Source organism: Drosophila willistoni (genome assembly GCF_018902025.1).
Source record: "Drosophila willistoni isolate 14030-0811.24 chromosome XR unlocalized genomic scaffold, UCI_dwil_1.1 Seg105, whole genome shotgun sequence".
NCBI classification, from domain to species: Eukaryota; Metazoa; Arthropoda; class Insecta; order Diptera; family Drosophilidae; genus Drosophila; species Drosophila willistoni.
This window is the reverse complement of record NW_025814054.1, coordinates 948,708-969,094: the sequence shown is the minus strand read 5'-3', so window position 1 is coordinate 969,094 and position 20,387 is coordinate 948,708. Positions and strand designations below refer to the sequence as shown.

General features: G+C 38.4%; 1 protein-coding gene across 3 annotated transcripts in view; it reads left to right on the top strand.

Moving 5' to 3' along the window:
- LOC6644985 (regulating synaptic membrane exocytosis protein 1) overlaps positions 1 to 20,387 on the top strand; it is a 64,715-nt gene that overhangs the window by 15,564 nt on the left and 28,764 nt on the right. For 2 of the 3 annotated variants that reach the window (XM_047011712.1, XM_047011710.1), the window contains exons 2-4: positions 10,921 to 11,502; positions 16,361 to 16,496; positions 19,369 to 19,694. In XM_047011712.1, the coding sequence (XP_046867668.1) occupies positions 11,467 to 11,502; positions 16,361 to 16,496; positions 19,369 to 19,694 (498 nt within the window). In that variant the 5' untranslated portion in view covers positions 10,921 to 11,466. Of the gene's footprint in view, positions 1 to 584; positions 616 to 10,920; positions 11,503 to 16,360; positions 16,497 to 19,368; positions 19,695 to 20,387 lie in introns of those variants that run through there. The other variant, XM_002067713.4, reaches the window with a different exon arrangement.

Here is a 20,387-nt window from a genome sequence, read left to right as displayed (position 1 = left end):
AAGAGTTAATATTCCAATTGCTTACATAAATGAAACATAGTTAAAAGCATTGAACGACGATTAAAAAACCTTTTTGTTAGATACCATAACATTAGCTTAATGAATATTTCATCAAAACAAAATCAATTTTGATGATAATGCAGTGGAATTTGTTATATCTATATGTACCATGGGGCGAGGAGTAATAACATTTGTGTGATTAAAGTGAAGGAGTTGGTTGATTTGGTGTTTCGGGTTGAATTTACGCTTGATCGAGTATAACATTTGATTTATGCGTCACATTTCAAATTCGACAGCTGTCTAATGCCATGCCAAGCATATGCCCACACATTCAATCTATTTTTCCCTCTCTCTTTTTCGATTTGACAGAAACCACGAAATATAATTCCAAATCTAAAAGCCAAAAAACCGAATGCACATACAAACGAAACGAAACTACCAACAAATTGAGCAGCCAGGACGAGATTGCTGTTGCCTCTGTCTCAGCCGCTGACTCTGCCTCTGCCTCTGATGTGAATGATGATAATGATGGAAATGATGATGATTTCGATGATGCCAATGATGATGATGATGAAGGCGATGGCAACAAAACGGAAATGAAATCAAATCGCACAGGTAATTTGTTGCCACAATGGCGAACTCAGAGTGGGCCTTCATTTCTTCTACTCTCATTGTGTGTGTGTGCGTCTGTGTGTGCATTACAAATGATGGGATTATTGTGCTCAGATGATTAGGTTTGAGTTGCAGAAATGGCAGAAATACAATATCTAAGCATGTATATTGCGACGCTTGCGGCATGCCACAGAGACCCCAAACGAGGCAGCAACCAAAGACAGCAGCCAACAGGCAAGAGTGTGGCTTGGCATAGCATGGCATGGCACGGCACGGTATGCGGTTGAGTTATGGTTGAGACAAGGCAAAACCACAGCAATTATTGCTTTGCCATTGCCTACGGATCAATTTAAATTGCCGGATTCAATAACAAACTGACTTTCTCTACACACATACAAACACATAGAATGGGGTTCCCTCTCTCTCTCTCTCTCTCTCTCTCTCTATGTACTTGTGTGTGTGCGTGCGTACATGTGGGTCTTTGATTAATATGCATGTTAAATACGTTATCATGAAAAATGATTTGCCTTGGTCCACGCCTCGTATGCGCAACATGTTTCATGTAAACAGCAAGAGCAAACATCAAAAGCTACAAACAAGCAAAAACCAGAGAAGAAGGAAAATGAAAATTGTATTTGCCATTGCCGTTCTGGGCGTCTATCCATCTGTCTTTCAGCCTATCTGTCGTCCTATCATAAATTATTTTGATTGATGTTGATTTTTATGCTGATGGCAAATTAGCAAATGGCCCCAGTAAGTAGGCAACACTTTTTGCTAATAGCCCCAAAACAATTTAATTGAAACGAATTTTCCAATGGCCAATTCCTGAATAAGAGATAAGCAGGAGCATGAGAGAAACGAAACAAATGAAATCGCAATATGTACATACATATGTATGTATGTACATACATACATATCTACATATAAATAAAACATATAATTAATGCATTAGTTGTCATTGAAGCATTCAATTTGATTCATTTTCATTACATAAATTAAACAGACTTCACCCTATAAATGCATATGGCAATCAAATTAAAATGTTGAATTTTCCGTTTATAAGAGGGGATTTCGTGTGAATTAAACATGTGCAATTACAAAAACAAAAAAAAACCAGAGGGCTGGGGCTAACTTCGACCGCGTCAAAGTTTGTATACCCTTGCAACTTTTTTGGTAAGTTTTTCCTTACCTATAGCCATCAAAGTGGAAAAACGTTTAAGCTAAAAGGGCTAATGTGTCCGAAAGAACGGCCTACAATCTTAGCATAGGAAATAACGAAGATATTGATCAAAGTCACTGTTTTCCACCGATCGTTCCTATGGGAGCTATATGATATAGTAACCCGATCTTTATCAAATTTGGCACAGTCATTAACAGATATATTAAACTAACAAATGTTTAATTTGAAAGCAATCGCGTCAAAAGTAACAAAGTTACTGACAAAAGTCACTGTTTTCGAAAGATCGTTCCTATGGGAGCTATATGATATAGACACCCGATCTTGATCAAATTTGGCACAGTCGTTTATATGTGTAATTTACTCACTAATACTAAATTTCATGACAGAAAATAACGAAGTTATTAAGAAAAGTCACTGTTCGTGACTTTGCCATTTGTATGGGAGCTATATGATATAGTGATCCGATCCGAGATATACAACGCCTGCAGTATATACAAGCCTACATGCAAAATTTCAGCTCTGTAGCTCCAACGGTCTAGGAGGAGTTTGCGTTGATCCAGACGGACGGACAGACGGACGGACGGACGGACGGACGGACGGACATGGCTATTTGAACTCGTCTCGTCGTGCTGATCAAGAATATATATACTTTATATGGTCGGAGATGCTTCCATCTATGCGTTGCACACTTTTGACCAAAATTAATATACCCTTTTTGCAAGGGTATAAAAATGAAAAAAAAAATAAATAAACTCACACACAAAGCACACGAAATTGCGCCATATGCATAGATGACATTTAACCTTCATGTTAAATATTGCATGAATAACAGCAATTTATACAAAATAAAAAATAGCGACACACACAAAAAAACACTCAGACAAATGCATTTCACACGCCACAACCGAAACCTCAAGAAGTAAACGGGAAAGACGACTTACAAGGCGACAGTTAGACAGACAACTTAGACAACTCTAGACACATGTGTGATGTGATGTACTAGAATGTGTGTGTGTGTGCGTATGATAAGTAAAAATGGCAACAACAATTGCAATAATAATAACAATAATGACAACAACCACAACAGAGAGAAAAAGCCAAAGACTGTCAAGGATGTCGCCAGTCTCGCTAGGGAGTCACACTACAAGGCACTATGAAAGAATGTCATAGACATGCATATTGCATACTGACACAGATAACAAACATAAATAAATAGATGGATGGATGGTAGAATAGATACACATACATCATAAGTATATGCCAAACAGGAGTGCATCACAAGTTCAATTAAATGTTAGGGCATGCATCTGTCTGTAGACAGATAAATGTATATATATATGCACATTGACAGCGCCAAATCAAGCAGTCAATGCCATTTCTATATTATACATCAGATGTACATACATACATAACAAAAAGTTTCAGTAAAATTTTAAACCTTAAAAGTTTGGTTAACTTATAAAGTATAATATTTCATTAAAACAAAGTATTATTTGTGATTTTATTTATTACTACCTCTTAGTAGCGTATTTCCTGCTTTCCTCTCATAGTCTCTAGTCTTTAAATAAAGTATATTCAGCTCGATAGCTTAAGTTAAATTTTCTGCTGATCATATGCACAATGCAAAAAGATTACTTTACCTGGCAGTGCAGAAAACTTTCAATTGAAGTTACAAACTGAAGCGGAATGTGTGTGTTTTAACTCGAAAGGGAAATGTCTAATTATCGGCAATGGCATTTCAATTAATTAGCATCCTCTGTGTTAAATGTATGTAATATCTGTTAATTGACTTGGGATGATGAAGACAAGGTCTTGTCCTTGGTCCTTGATCCATCAGAAGCAGCAGCTTTGACATTGAATACGCATTAGATGCGCTTCAAAGTTCATGGTGAGGCCAATCGCATAATGGCTGACTTTGGCATTGGTTGCTTGTTGTGGGAGTTACTCTGGGCATGGCATTAGAATTAGCATTGACAGTGACATTGACATTGGTACATGAATCATGCATCATGCAAATATATATATACATATATATATATATGTTTTGCTAACCCCTCACTCAATATGAATAATTAATAATTGGCTTTACCCCAAGAACTAACTAACTTGAAAGGCCACTGACAATGACAGTTTGGATAGACAGTCGGACAGACAGCTAGACATTCAATGAGCCGTAGCTTAACCTTTAAGCCCTGATCAAAGTTCATATTTCGGGTTTTCCCTTTTTTTTTTTTTGCCTCTTTCGCTGTCTCTTTTTTTAGGTGTTTGGTTTATTTGGCCATTTCATTAACAAATAAATGCATCAAATTTTTATAATATTCTGTATTGCCCTGTTATAACTGTTGGCATTATTATGGCCTTTACTTTCGAGTCTACTGTCGACTCAACTACACTCTCCGCTTTCAAGCATAATTATCATTTGTTCTTTTTTCTTTCTTGTTTTTTGATTGCCCGCAGCGCCTTGTGGTCTTAATTAATTGCGGTCACTTTGTGTTTTTTGGTTGTTTTTCTCGAATGGTCGTGCCATCGCTTAAATGCCATTAAACCTTTTGGTTTACTCTTTTTTTTTCTCTTTCTGCTCTTGGTTTTTTATCTTTGTTTTTGTTTTATGTTTTTGCAATTTGATTTAATTTTCTAGGCCAGCCGTGCGTAATTAATATAAAGTTTTCTTTTTCTTTTTTTTTTTTTGCGCCTATCAATCTGACTTAATTAAATCAAATAAATCAACGGATGCATAAAAATGAAGCATTTATAAGCAAATTAAGTAGCATTTGGTCATATAGCCATGATTATCATATCGGGCTTTTGTTATTTTGTTTTTGTTTTTTTTGTGTTGCTCGCCTCAACGATTTTATGACAAAGTTGAGGCGCTGCCTAACCAAATTGCCAGCAATTACGCTCTTCACTGCTGGCAGACGACGCGTTGAATTTCACGCATTTCTAATGAGTTTGAGTCAGAGAGTGAGAGATGAGGGCATATCCCATAAAAGGCTACTCACTCTCCAGTCACTCGTCCTCAGTAGGAGTTGTAATGCAAGGAGAGAAATGGCCATGACCATATTGCACATTTTACAAAGCGTTAATGAGCTAGCTTCTGGTTTTATGTCAGTCCACATACGTACATACATCCTTCGTACATATCAAGTTGATTTCGTTTTATTGCTGGGCTTGGCTTGCCGTATGGTGGTGATGCGGATACGTAATGCTTACCTTACTAAAAACAGTGCGTATGCGTAATATACACTAAGCTAACTAAGCAGTCGAACGCACACATGGCAACCACTGCGTACACTTAATATGAGGCAGCTTTTATGATACATACATAAAAACGATTACAGAATCCTTAAAAAGCCAAGCAGAATACAAACGAAAAAAAATAAAATAAAATAATAATAATAATAAGAGAAGAGATTTCATTTCATTTATTAACACAGATTTTCCACTTGAACTGAAAAGCCATTTCGCAAAAATCGTTATAGTTTTTTGACTTTCCATGGGCATAGCCGAAAATGTCGCATTTGTTTTGTTTTTGGCTTTCTCGAATTAACTCAGTTTTTCAATCAGTTGACCCAAATTATTAGTGTATATCTTGTATATCTTCCAATTATTTCACGCAATATTTGCTAACAAATATCAAACTGCGAAGTCTGCTTCCTGCCAGTCATAATCAAATAAAGTTGTACAACCCATTTTTGTTTTTTTGGTTGGGACCCTTTGGACACACACACAGACACACACAATTCCCCAGTGTGTTTGAGTAAATAAAATTTTCTAATAAATAATTTATGAAACAATAAACCATAACAAAACAACAAATTGTCTGTTAAAAGCAAAAAAAAAAGATAGAAAGAGAGATAAATAGAGAGAGAGAAAGAGGGCGAGGAGGAGCGAACAAGCAAACAATGCTCTGTCATTAGTAGTTGGGGAGAACGAATAGAAGCGCGAAGGGGAAGGGAGGTAGTATGGCAACAGTTGCGTTCAACAATGCGTGTGCAGCAGACAATTTCATTTTGTGAGTGAAAACACTTTGATTTGATTTCAATTAAGATGAAAAGAATAAAAAGAATCAGGCAACCGGCAAAACAGACAAGAGGCAACCACAAGAACGACACTCGGAAATGTAGTAGGGGCTCCATCAAGGATCAAGACAACAGAAAGACATTTTCTCCCCTCCCCTCTCTAACTCTCATCTTTGTCTCTCTACGTCTCTCCAACTCTGTCGTGTACTGTATGTAAAGCCAGAAGTGACTAGCTCTTGGTTGTGTGGCCTTTGATTAAATGTCAAAATTGCAAGTATCAGCGTAAGCGACCGCAAAAGCGAGTGCCACTTGACTGTGTTGCCACATATGTGGCAATCTTCAATGCCTATGCCCAGATCCTCCACGCCCCTTTTCTAACCACTCTCCATTCCATTTGAATAATTGAGTTTGTCAGGCAGCTTAAATGTTTCGCCTTTCGCCAACCTTTGTTTGTACTTTGTACTCAGCAATGCGTTGCGTTGACAAAAGCCCAAAAGTTGCGGTGGGCGTAGTTTCATTTCATTTCGGTAACGTACGTGCCTGGCATGGGAATTAAATGGAAATTGGAAATTGCGATTGCGATTGGAATAGGACACAAGTGTCCCGGTGTGAAGACAGAGAGAAATAGAGATTGAAAGAGGGAAAGTGACAGAAGTGAAGTGCTCTGTCTCCCCGCAACATCTGCAGATCAATCTGTTCCGGCAGGTCAGCCCCACAATATGTCACTTTGCTTTGTATTTATTCTTAGTAATTAAACGTTTAATTTTCTGCTGGAGTTTCTCGTTCTATTTAAAGCTGAAGCCGCCATCAACATGTGTAAGCTGGTCGCTGTCAATTAGCCAAACAGCGTTGACAAGCGGCCCCGCTTTACACTTCGCTGGCTAAAAGCAAAACGAGCCGTCGACTCGCATGTTCATTAAAAATCCTGTTAGGTTGGCAACAATGGCAGTACCAGTCCAGTCTGCCGTCCATAGTGTGTCCCTCTCTCATCATGTGTCTGTGTGTGTGTGTGTGCGTGTGGGAGTGTGTGTGAGATTGTGTGGCCAACAATGAACGAGGCAAATGTGTGTGTGTTGTATGGGTGTATTCTCATGTTGAAGCCCAGCCCCTCAACCAGTCAGGCATTGTTTGAAAATTGTTAACTGCCAGCCTGGCAAGGCAATTATGTAGGTAGTAAATGATATTATCACTAATGAGACTCTATAATATTGAAATATTTCTATTGAAATCCAGTTAGCGGACATAAATTTCAATTTTCTACCGAAAACAAAATAAATCGTGTTTTATCTATTTTTTCATCGAACAAAATCGAGTTCTAGAGAGAATGTCATCAAAACTTTAGTCCGTTTTTAATGACCTAAATATACAAACATTGCCCAGAGTAGCTTGAGAGGAGTCAAGAAGGAGTTTGCGTTGAGTGTTCATACATCATTTTTTTTCACAAGTTAGCCAAATTATGGGGCTAAGTAAAGATTTAACGCAAGTGAGTCAGAAAGTTAGACGAATGAGACAAATAGTTAAATGTATTTCAGGTACTCTTAGCTTTAACTTGTTGTACTCATTAATTCATTGGGAATTCGGTTGAATAGAGTTTGCACATCTTTGTAAATCTCATGGTTCTCTGTGATGGACACATCAAATGCTCAAAACTAATGCAGCATTCATCGTCTCTCTTGTTCTCGAGTTAAAATCGCCCTGCCCACGCAGTGCTAACAAGCCACATAACAAGACAACAAGACAACGAGGACAATAACTGGATTTCGGGGTGGGGTAAGGTCACAATGTTGTCCTTTTTACCCGCGTGTGCCCCAGCAGTGAGTTGACAATCCCCTCATTGTATGGCTTTGTTGACAACGCTTCATTCATGCCATTCATGATGTTGCACTCGGCCCTCCTGTTGCCTGCTGCTGCCTTCATCGTTGTTGCTTTTGGTGCTGCTGCTGCTGTTGCTGTCCACTTTATTTATGAACTTTGCTGCGATTTCTCAACTGCAATTTGAGTCTTACGTTGTCCGTTTTTCTGCAGTTGCCTCGATGTGATGCTGTTGCGCTTCATTTGTTGCTGCTGTTGAGACTGCTTTTCGTTTTTTGTGTCCTTTGCTGCCCATTTATTATGGACTGGCCTGCACTTAATTTGTGTCCGTTTCATTCCCGACACCGTACCGCGCACGATTCCGGAATAACAATTCACTTTGACACTCTGTTCGCCATAAATTGCTCGGACAACAAAAAGGAAAAAAGCAATAGGGTCCCCCGCAGTTTCTTTTGCTCAAACATTTCAATTTCAATTTCCATTGTGTTTGCTTGTGCGTGACAATTTCATGTGTGTGTGTGATAAATCTTATTGGACTTTATTTAATGCTGGTTTTTATTTCAGCCACCACACACACACACACATGCACACACTTTAACACTAATGGCAATCTGATCAGTTTCATTGGTATGCAAAGAACGATAGAGCGTAACGCTTAAGGCCATGTGGCCCGCCGCCCCTGCCCTCTCTCTCATTTCCCAATTTCGCGCTAATTAACTATGTGCCAACTACAGGCAACATTCGGGCCAAGTTTGTTTGGAACTTTGCCAAGCAAAATGCCCCCCTTCTCTTTCTCTGTGTGTCTGTGTGTTCATGTGATTTCATGCTTGTTGCCAAAATGCCAACAACAAGGATGAAAAGTAACAATTTATGAGCACATCCTTGGCTCGCTAAGCTTGTGTAAGCACGCCCACTACTAGTCTCGTCGGGTTTGGCTTGGTCTGGTTTGGTCTGGCTTGGTTGTTGGTCTCTTCATGTCTAGGGGCGTGGCAGACAAACACTTGTAACACTTTGCTTTACATTTTCGGGGCGAACGCGGGCGCGCCTCCTTGGAAAATCATCATCCATCCAACTATCCATCCAACCAACCGTCCAACCGTCCAACCATCCATCCGTCCATCTCATCCCCATCATCCGTAGTACTTTTGGGTGGCGCATTGTCAGTGCAGTCTTCCGATTTGTCCTCCTGTTGCTGGCATGTTGACAGCTTTTGCAAGTGGAACAACTAATTTTCAAAAAGAAAAAAATGCAATTTATGAACTTCTCCTCTTCTTCTTCTTTAACTCATTTAGCAAGTCAAGAATTTCATTTAGCGTAAACATTTCACCATGTCATTCCTTTAGAACTTTCAACTGTTATGCTTCAATGACTTTTTATGAACTTTGCTAATGTTTTCCCACACACACGAACACATACACACACACACACACACACACACACACATAATGGCAAACGACCCTAAACAGGATTGCATTCTGTCAGCTTCATACATATGTGTATAAGAGAGTGTGTGCCAATGACTTGACCAAAGTTTCGAACTTCGAACTTTTGCTTAGTTTGAATTGAGATAGTTTTCGGTTTGATGGTCTTTAATTTTTTTTCCCAACAACATGAATGAATGAAAAATAATGCCAGAGATAGACAGAGACGAAATGCAGAAAGAGCGGTGAAAGGAAATGGGTAAATAGCAAATGTTATATGCTTACTTACTGACTTTTTTCTCATACTCGTTACCCGATACCCATTGAGTGAGAGAGAGCTCAACAATTGAATTGCTATGTGGGTCATTTGATTTAATAATTCCCAATGCCCAATATACATACACATGTATGGGTGTACACCCCTCTCTTACAATAGCAGCAACAATGACTGCTCCCGTTCCCATTCCTCCTTCGCCAACCATCCATTCTGGCGAATTGCAGTGAATGGCCGATAAGCTGTACAAAGCATTGTGATTGAAATGGGGGTGAGAGACGGGGATGGGTGGGGCTGGACTGCGTTTATGGCAGGGCTTAAGAGCAAAGAGTAAGCGAAGGGCTTAACAAAAGCAACTGCACGACTGATAACTGGCATAAGCAACTGCACTCACATCATTTCAGATGCCAGAGACGAACTTACACTTTACTCTGGCAAAATTCTTAACAAGGGAAGTATCCCTTGGCTTAAAGATATTTTTCTTGAATATTTCGCGGAATAGCTGCATCATAAAATCTTCAAGTAAATGCAAATAAAAATTTCATTAGCGATTTTAATATTAGAAAAATTTATAGCGAACTATACTTTAAAGCTGGATGTCTCGCACATTTTGTTGCGCGCTCCGAATGAAATTTTTGCATAGATAAATCCTAAACACAAAGTACATGATCTAAAACCAAATGAATAATTATATAATTCATTTATTGCAGTAAATAGAGATTGATTTTGGATTTAAATGATTAGAAGAATCATAAATAATAAATTTTTGAATAGATGAAATCAAAACACACTGAAGTGAGCGAAACTTAAGCGAAATCGATAAAAGGTTTCTGCTACAAGTTACTTAAAATTTTGTAAACCCAGAACATTTTTTTTTTTCAATTTCTTCATTACCACGCAATGTACTTTTTGGTGTACATACGTATATAAAATTTACCGATTTGCATATCAAGAAACCTAAACACTTCCTTCCAAGCTATTTATTCTTTTCCCTTATTGTTTTGATAGTATGTCTGGATTTATCAATTTAAAAAGAGTTCTTATTTACCTAGTTAATAAAACTTGCCTATTATAGAGGTCAGCTTGTCGTCTGTGTAAATGTGTGTGAGAGCCACGCCCCTATACTTTAGAGGCCTGCCCCTTCGACTTAACACACAATGGAGGAAACGATGCTTTGCATGCAATGCGACACATTATTTCCGCCTTATAAATTTTACGGACTAGAGCGGACTTCGTGTTGCCTTTTCAGCGCCATGTCAAGCGGTATTGGTGTGTGTGTGTGTATCGGTGGGTGTGTATGTGTGCGAGGGTAACCCAAAACTCTAACGGTTGATGCTTATCGTAGGGAAATTTATGGAGCCAACTTAAGTACGGTGTAAGCCATGCTGGCCCATTATATACCCACGAGTTGGAGCACTTTAAATGCTGCGTGCAATTTCCAGTGTTCCAGCAAGCCTAGAAACCTAGTACATATGTACATATTTATATATATATATATATAGAAAGAGAGAGCGAGAGAGGAGAACAAAATGACTAATTATAATTTTCCACTTTTCTTCTCTTTTTTTCATGTTGGTGTTGTTTTTTCTTTGGTAAGCGCAGCTGCAGAATGGTAATAACAGTTGTGAATTATGGGCAAAGTTAATTAAAATACACAAAAATATAAATTTGGCATTACGAGCTCAACAAGACGAAGACGAAGAAGAAGCTGAAACTGAAAATACAAGGCATAAATCAATTGTTAATAACAGCAACAACAAGGGCAACATGTAGAATGAGAGATTCAAAAAATTGCAATGTCAATGCCTATATTTACATGGCCGAATGAAAAATGGCCATATTGAAGGGCGAACCACAACAACAAAAGCAGTAACAACTCAAAATGGCTGACAACAAGGACAACAACTCCTGCAACAACATGAAAATGACTTAAAGCGGCTTATAAAAACATAACTGAAAACGCATCAAGCAAAAGCCAAAAACAAACAACCAACCAAACCAAACAACTAGCCCAAAACTATAAAGCGAGTGAGGCAAATCAGCCCCGAAAGGACAACTTGGCGTATGCGTGATTAATTGCACTTTAAATACAAATAAAAATATATAGAAAACAGTCGGACACAGAGAGAGAGAGAAAAAGCTGTCAAAATGTTGCCAACAAATGTGATGACATTCATGAAAAAGGTAAGTGTACAGCAGCACCAACAACTTCGATTTTTAATTAATATATATGTATATATACATATAAGTATGTATGTATGTAGGTATATGCATATATAAATCACAGTCAAAAACAGAAACAGAAAGAGCCAGAGACAGTTACAGCCATGAGTCGAAATTGGAGAGAAATTGCCATTGACAGATGCTCGTAATTTATGCTTAATTTCATTATACTCTTCGCCTCAGACGGGTATATGACTTTTTTGTTGATAGTTACATAACGAAAGTTCGGTAGATACAATCTCTTGGGTCAATTTAAAGCTTTCCTCAATGACAGATTTGAGTCCGATATTATTTAATTATTTGGCCAATCACTAATTTTGTCAGTACGTTGTTTTAGAATTTTAAAAGAGAACTATTTCAATTGTGAAGTTTGATAAACAGTCTGTCTGTTGGCTAAATATATATCTGGAAAGGGTATAGACAATGCCGACACGGCTAAAATATTGTTTTCATTTTCATTGCTACCAATTTCTTGTTGGCGTTTGTGATTTTTTAATTATGCTTATGCCGTACTGAAAATTTAATGAGCAAAGCGTAGTGAAAATGAAATGCAATGAAAAGCGGGAAAACGGATAAAAATTAAGAGTGAGAAAGAGAGAGAGAGAGAGTGATGGAAATTAAATTCAATTCGGTTGCATATATTAAAAAGGGATTCCACTCATACATATAAATGAGAGAAAGCTACCAAGGGATAGTCAGAGAGAGACAGAGAATGGGTATGTGTATAGGCAAAGAATCAGTGACAGAAACAAACAAACAAATAATAAATGAAAGGAAATACAAGAGATAGCACTAAAGGCAAATAAAACTTTTTAATTAAAAAGTTCTTTAAATGTTTTGTCCTTCAGTGCCATAAAAAAGCAACAAAAATGTTTATCGAAAATACAATCGAAATCCACCTGTAACCATAGAGCAATCAAATCAAATCAAATCTATTCTTTTGAACAAGTAACAAAAAGGTGGAAATAAAAAAGTGAACACTTATATGACCCCTTTTTCTCTCTGTGCCGTATGAAGCTAAAAATAACACACACACACACGTTCACTAGAAAATATGTTAATAAAAAAATAACACACATTATACAAAACACGAAGTGAAAGAATAACGAAAGCTAGTTTGGATTGAACGAATATTGAATACCCTTTAAAGAAATTTCATCAGAAAAGTCTCCCTCTAAAGATGAGAAACAAATTTCAAATAAATAAAAAGCTCTTTCTGCCCACTTAAACTGATCGGAAATATGCAGACCCTTGGGTAGAATCGACGCGAAAGTAAAGTGTAAATTCCATGGAAATTCTTATTTAGTATAAAATTCTTTCCAAAGTTAATAAAAACCAAGTTGAAAATTAAAACAGAAAGAATAAGAGAGAGAGGCAGAAAGAGCAAAAGGGAAAGGCAAACTGACAGGCAAAATGCCAGGACAACTAAATGCTAAGGATACTTGTGAAGAGTTTTGCAAAAGTTTGATTAGACCAAATGAAGCACAAAATCAAAGCACCAACCAAGAAAAAACAAGACCAAAAAACAACAACCCAACTCAAGAGACAATGATGATGATGTGCTGATGACACTCTGACTGGCCGACCGACTGTTTGACGTGAAATGGTTTGGGCGCTGAAAAAAGGATTTTACGCAGAGAAAGTTTTTCTATTTCGTTTGTCATTTAAATGCCTGGGACATCAAAGCAAGCTTCCCGTTTATATTTCCCAGCCATTTTCTTAATAGTTTTCCTGGTGTTAAAATTTTCCTTCTTCGTTTCCCTTTGCGTCTTGTCTGTGGCCAGACTCTGACCACAAGCAAACACAGCCGCATAAACACATACCACTGACAGACGGACAGACAGACAGCCTAGCGGCTACGCAGGCAGATAGAAACACCTTAGCCAACAGCAGTTGCATGCAGCATGTCCATGCCCATGCCCATGTCCATGTCCGTGCCCGTGTTTGTTGCCTGCATCCTGTTTTCTGTTTTCTCTGCTCTCCCTCTGTCACTTTATTACACATGAAAGCAGTAAACAAACTGCAAAAGCCGCAACAGGCAAATAAACCAAACGCGTGACTGCCCTGAAAAACTCAAAGAACTTAACTTAACAACAACAACACATGAGGAAAAAAACCAACCTTGTATGAGGAGGGGGCAGTGGCTGCTGCAATGGTAGGAGAAAGAAAAGTCTTTCGTAACGAATTTAATTCCAATTTTGTGGTCAAGTTTAAACCGAAATGCAAACAAATTGCATGCACGGTATGCACTTTTTAATGCAAACACGACTTCGAGAGTTTTAATGACTGTTACTTCCCACAATTGAAATTACCGATTCTTAACTCCTACGGAAATTGGTTATCAAACATCTACATATGAAAATTTTCAGTCTCTTAATCATCCATCAAAAAGAAGTAAACGCTTAACTGCACACTATATCGATAATTTTTAGAGAGGTCTTTACGGTTCAAGCACACTAAAATTGACAGACTTTTGGCACTCTGTAGGTGTTTCTATTGATTTTCATATGCAGTTTATGTCGCTCTTTCTCACACTTTGCGACCCTAAAGGGCCTCGTTGCCACCACTCACATTGTTCAGCATATTATTGCCATAGTCTGTCTGTCTGTCTGTCATCGTCGTCGTCAGCACTTAAATACCAACACATAATTTTCGACACTAAACCTGAAACTATTTGTGGCTTTGAGCTATAAAGCCCAAACAAGCGAGAGAACTTTAGCCTTAGGCTTCTTCCTGTTACCAACAAAAGAAAACCAAGCAAAAACAAAAAAAAAAAAGGGAGCAAGTAAAAGCAGGAAAATCATAATAAATGACAAAATTAACACGGCAATAATTGCGTGCGACTAGAGCAAAGAATGTTTATACATAGTTTGTCGTTTGCCACTTGCCTGAAGAGGGGGCGGACGGTCGGATTGGATGGAGAATGGAGGAGGATGGCACCTGAGCACATAAATTTTCAGCTCGTCGTTAGACAATGATGTATGGGGTTGACTACCTGTACTGAAATATGGCCACCTGTAAAGAAGCAACTATACATAACACTAAGATTTCGACAGGTGCGACCATAGGAGAGAGCTAAAGAGACAAAGAGAGAGAAAGAGAAAAAGGAAGAACGAGTGGAGAATGGGCTCCCACATACAGTATATACATAAATCCGCAACATGAATATTATCCAGGCATAGTTAACCAGAGTGGAGTAGGCCAACATCAAATGACATCATCAAAAATGTAGACCAAACTGGAAGCTGGCAACTGGAGCTAGGATATAGCACAGAGCAACCATAATCTGACACTAGATGACGCTTAGTTGGTGGGTTAGTTGGGTTGCCATTCCAATTCCGCCCCTAAAGGTAGGCAACGGCAAAACGGCTGCAGCTAAAAGCACTTAGCGTAATTTGCGCTGGGCGAACGAGATAGAAATAGAGACGAGAGAGACAGAGATGGAGACAGAGAGTCCTATATCCATGTGCCTGCTTCTAACTATCTCTCGCTGTGTGTGTGTGTGTGTGTGTGTGTGTATGTATGCGTTTGTCCTTCATAGGCAACTGTGCGGCTGTTTGTTCCGGTTTCGCTGCCGCTTTGGCAAATAGAAAATTTCCACTTCATAAAATGCTGACAGCGCACAGCTCTTATGTATTTTTCTTTTCTTGTTGTTTTTTTTTTTTTTTTGGGTGGTTTCTGCTATTGTTATTCGTCGACTAACGCTGTCTTACTCGCACAATCTGTCTGTGCATTAAAAAGAATGACGGCAATTTTTGAAAGCACCTCTTCTTCATTCTCTTTCGCGCTCCGTCTCCTTGTCTTTCAGCATCCTTCAGGCCCTAAAGAAGACAGCAGTTCTCTTGGCGTAGTTTAAGCAAAAATTACTTGCCGCATTTTACGATTTCTTGGCAATTTGTTGCTTCTGGCAGCAAATCAAATAAAACGCAATGCTTTACTTTTTTCCTTTTTTCACCTGCGTCTTAGACATGACTAGGCAAGAAAAAAAAAACAGCCAAAATGTTGAATGATAAGCAGAAAAGCTAATAACAATATGCGCAGGCAAGGGAAAACAAAAATGTGACCCGAAATCATATTAAATTCGAGAAAATGCAAAAGACACAGACGCACAATCGATTTCCCAGCTCTCTCTTCCTCAAATAATGTGCCAATGATACGTAAAAATGTGAGAAACAAAAATGTTGATTAAACCAATGCCAGCTGCAGACTTGCAATTTTTCTCCTAAAGTCTTCATTGTTAATTTGAGTGATGGTTAAACAATTGTTGAAGTTAAAGTTTGGTCTGTATAATACATTCTTGTTTCATTTGAGTATAGTCAACAAACACGTAAGACGTTAGAGTAAGAATCAGTGATTGGAATTTTAGTTGCCAACAAATGCTATCAAAGGCAATGAAATGTACATAAGAATGTTGCCTGCAACTTATTTACCTTCAATAGAGCTTTAACCGAGAATGCTTTCTCCCCAACCCCTTTAACAAATGCACATATGTATGTCATTCGACTCAAAAGCATATACAAATTACTTTAAAAAATTGTTAAAGCCTTTAATTCGCCTAATGATTTTTGTTAGATGTATCAAAAGTTTTGGTAAAAGAAATGCTTTCGTTAACATAGTTAGTTTAAAAATCGTTGCTGTAACCTACTTGGTTTGGGTTTTCATTTCTCTGAACTACTTATTGGTAAGTAGCTATAAACATTTTTCTGCGAAAATCAAATATTCAATATACTGTTAATATTTATTCACATATCCTTTATCAATCTCTCATTCTCTTTTACGCATCCTGTGTGTGTGGATATCTGTGTTGTTGCTGCTACAGATGGTGGCCACCGATGAGCAGACGAGCGAGAGGCAACAGCATGCAACGGACTCCGGCGGCGGGGCCTCGAACACGGGTGCCTTGAACAAAATGAAGGCAACGTTGTCCTCATCACTGTTAACCGTTACAGACAAAGGTAGGTGAAGGAGTAAGCTTATGCTTTTTTCAGTGTTATCCTTGCAGGTCGGTCTCTTTCTCTCTGTGTGCTTGTGTAAGTGCAAGCGAGAATTTATGGCATGAATTTTCATACAAGTACCTCATAAAGCTGCTTGCTAAAAACTTTGTGCAAACTTTTTTTTTTCATTCCTTTTTTGTGTGTTTGCAATGCCAAAGCCAGCTGACGCTTCAAAAATACAGATATTTCTGTGTGTATTTATGTATGTATGTGTATGTGTGTGGATGGATGGATGTGTATGTGTATGGATGTCTATGGATAAGTGAAAGTAAAAGTGAGAGCCAAGTAAATGCTTGAAAGTGCATACAGCCATTCATAACAATGAGCTGTGTCAAACGGGGCGTATACGCTTTATTTTCCTGAAATATGCATGAGAGGCAATGAATGGATGGATGACCCCCAACAGCAACAACTACAACAACAACGAGTAGGTCAACGTCTGGAAATGCATTACAACACATTACCAAGTCATCGACCATAGGATCATTGTCATGGTTATATCTGTGCCATAAAGCCAAACACACAGCGAAAGTGAAAGCACGAGAGATCCGTTTTCATCATCAGGCAAAGCAGTTCACCAAATCCCCGAGTCAATAAAAATCGGTTGAATGACGACTCTTCTGCTGCTACAGCTACTGCAAATCACAGCATGAGGACCACGACAAAAAAAAAAAAAAAAAACGGAAAATATTGTGTTGACTTTTGTGTTATTTTTATGACATTTTAGTTGGCCACCAACCACGAGGCGAGAGCACAGCTACTCTTTCTCTGTCTCTCTCCTTCGGTTTGATTTTATTGCGGCCATATCAGATTTATTAGAAAGAAATGAAATGTTATTTTATGATGTTTATTTAGTTGTGTGTGTTTCGGTCGTAAAATGAGAGACAAATTCACATTTTTACTCTATTTTGTTTCTCTCGTTTATTTGTGCGCATAATTTGTACAAATATTTTGCCACTTGTTTTTTTCCGTGGGCCCTCGGCTTTTGGGCCACCATAATTGAGGATAATCGCGTGCTCTCTCGACCAACTGCAGCAGCAAGGCTGCCCCACAGTGTGTTTGTCTGGAATTTTTAGCACCTCGCACACTCCCCGACCGCAGGCATGTGAAATATTTTTGCGACGAGGCGCACACAGAGCAAAAACTTGCATCTGCTAGCGACACCAAACATGCGAATAGTTTTAAATTGTTCGCAAGAATTTTAGTTTAAATTTTATTACAAACTGTTTATGGGAAGAAAAAAAAAAGAGAAATCACCTCCGTAAATCACTCTCTAAAAGAGCAAATGTATTCAGGCTCTTTGTTCCTGTGAATTGTTGTGAAATTTTATTAGCTATGAAAATTTATTTCAAAACAATCTACGGAAATAGCACAACAATGGCCCACAAAAAAAGGTTGAAAACTCTGACAGCAAATTGTTCCGAAATTTTGGCTAAGATACCTACATACATATATAAAAATCCATCAATTTGTAAAACTTTGGAATATAAAAAAAAGTGCCAGAATTCATTTAGCAAAATTTACGTCTTTCAAACCTTTAAACAAGTTTAAAACAAAATGAAATTCGAGTGTTCTGAAGTAGTAGTGGGACAAGCACTTCTGAGCTCTTAGAGGGAAAGCGAGCAACTTTATATTGAAGGTGATAATGGAAAAAAATCTATACATAGTAAAAGAGGCAAAAGTGAAATGTTTGACAGTGTCAGAGTCAGAATGTTGTTATTTAATAGCCTTGTATTGTGTAGCACTTTGTGCTAAATAATGTAGCACTTTCTATTTTCGCTTGCTTTCTTATTGTTTCACCTTTTTCTTTGCTGGCTGACAAAATGTCAAGCGTAAGTTTTTCCTCTTTACAGCTTTTTCATTGCTGCTCTGCTTTGGGCCCAAAAATAGCAAGCAGAAACAGAAAGAGGAACGGTTAAAGCACAGAGGTGCAACTGTGCGTATGAGCAATTCGCATACAACAAAAGCATGGCCTTTTGTCCTTGCCTCACGACTGTGACTAATGCACCGCGACTTTTTTTTTTCTTCTTGTTCGGGCCGCATAAAAACTTTTCACCGTATTTTTTCAAGAGTGAAATATATTCTCTTAAAAAGGCAAAGACAGCGACCGAGAGATAGGTGAAGAAACACAGAGACAGGAGAGGGAGAGAAAATAGAAGGAAATAGCAGAAGAGGCTTGGCTTTGACAGCTTTTGTAATTGTGAAAAGTGAAATTGAAAACGAAAATGAAACAAAAAAACCAAATAAAATGAATGACACAGAGAGAGAGAGAGAGGTAGTAAGCATATGTATTCTTTTAATATTTATAAAGAATTTTATATTAAAATTCATTTGTATTTAGATTAAAAGCAGGGACTATAGCAGTTATGTGTATATTTCATATATCAGACATTCTATCCTAATGCGTAACACTCTACATATTGTACTTAAGTCTGTTTGAGAATTATGAACTAAATTGAAAAGTTATCGAACGAGTAGGTCGTTTTGGGACAACAAAGAGAGATGAGCATAAGGAGACATAGTTGAGAATTGAAATCAATGCGGAAATTCGAAAAAAAATAGTCCAATATAGAGCAAAAACTATTTGCGATTATACTATAAACCAAGAAAATTACAAGTTTTTATGGTTTCTAATTAAAATACTTTAATTCCTTTCCGCTCTCTTAAGTCGTAGTGGTTAATTGTTTATATTTGTGGAATGCATTTGGGGTCAGTTAATATAATCAGTGGAAAATCAACAAGTTTTATTATGGAAATCAACTCTAACTCTATTAACCCATTTTTCCTTGGTTTTTTTTTTTTTTTTTGTCTTTCATGTCCGCCTTTTACGTAGTCAATAAAATGTCGCCACGCCCTTCATTGGTGCCCACGGATGCAGATACCAGCGGCAGCTATGGCTCGCCCAGCTATCAGCAGCAGCAGCAACAGCAGCAGCAGGAGTCCGGCGGCAATGTGAACAACAATAACAACAATACAGGGGCAACAGGAGCTGGCGGGGCTGGGGCCAAACAACAAGAGCCAGGTCGTCGGGCTGGGGCTTGTAGGGTGTGCCTAAAGTCCTTCAAGCCCGATGACTACCACAAGACGTGCTTCGAGTGCCAGCAGCGAGTATGCGAGGATTGCGCCAGCTACAGTAAACTGGATGAGCACGAGGATGCGGTAAGACCAAAAACTTTCCAGGCCACTAGGCATTCTCTCTCTTTAATCTTGATGTGTCCAATAGGTGTAGGTAGGTAGATATATGTACATATATGTATATATGTGTGTGTATGTATGCGGGGGTGTGGCAAAAAATAAACACAAAATGCAGCGGCATTTAATTAATAAGAGAAATGTTTACAAGTTAAAGCAATAATTGCATGACTATGGTTATGAATAGTGGGAGTCGTGGGGGTGCGGGGTAAAACATTAACCACCGACCTGCACACAAATTAGATTATCCACAGAAAGGGGCGAGCCACAACACAAGAGCCACACAAACCCACATAGACAAACAATGTTCAGCGACCTCTGTTACTATCCTGCCACTCCATGGGGCATTAACAAGATAAAAGCCAGATTAACGAGATTAAATCACAACCCCAAGAGCAGCAGCGGGACACCAGGACAGCGGAACACTAGGACACTCAGGACTTGCAGAAGCTGAGATAGTATGTTGCGTTTCTTCGTCATTGTTGCATATACATCAATGCCTTCAGGCAGGCCTAATGATCATTGATGGTGAGAGATTGGGGGCAACATTGTTGCAACATTGTCTTTCGTGTCTCGAATGTGAAGTTTGTGGTAATTTGTCAAGAAGTTTCACCTATCCCTAGCTCGCTTCTCTCCTTCTGGCTGGCCAACGCCCTGTAC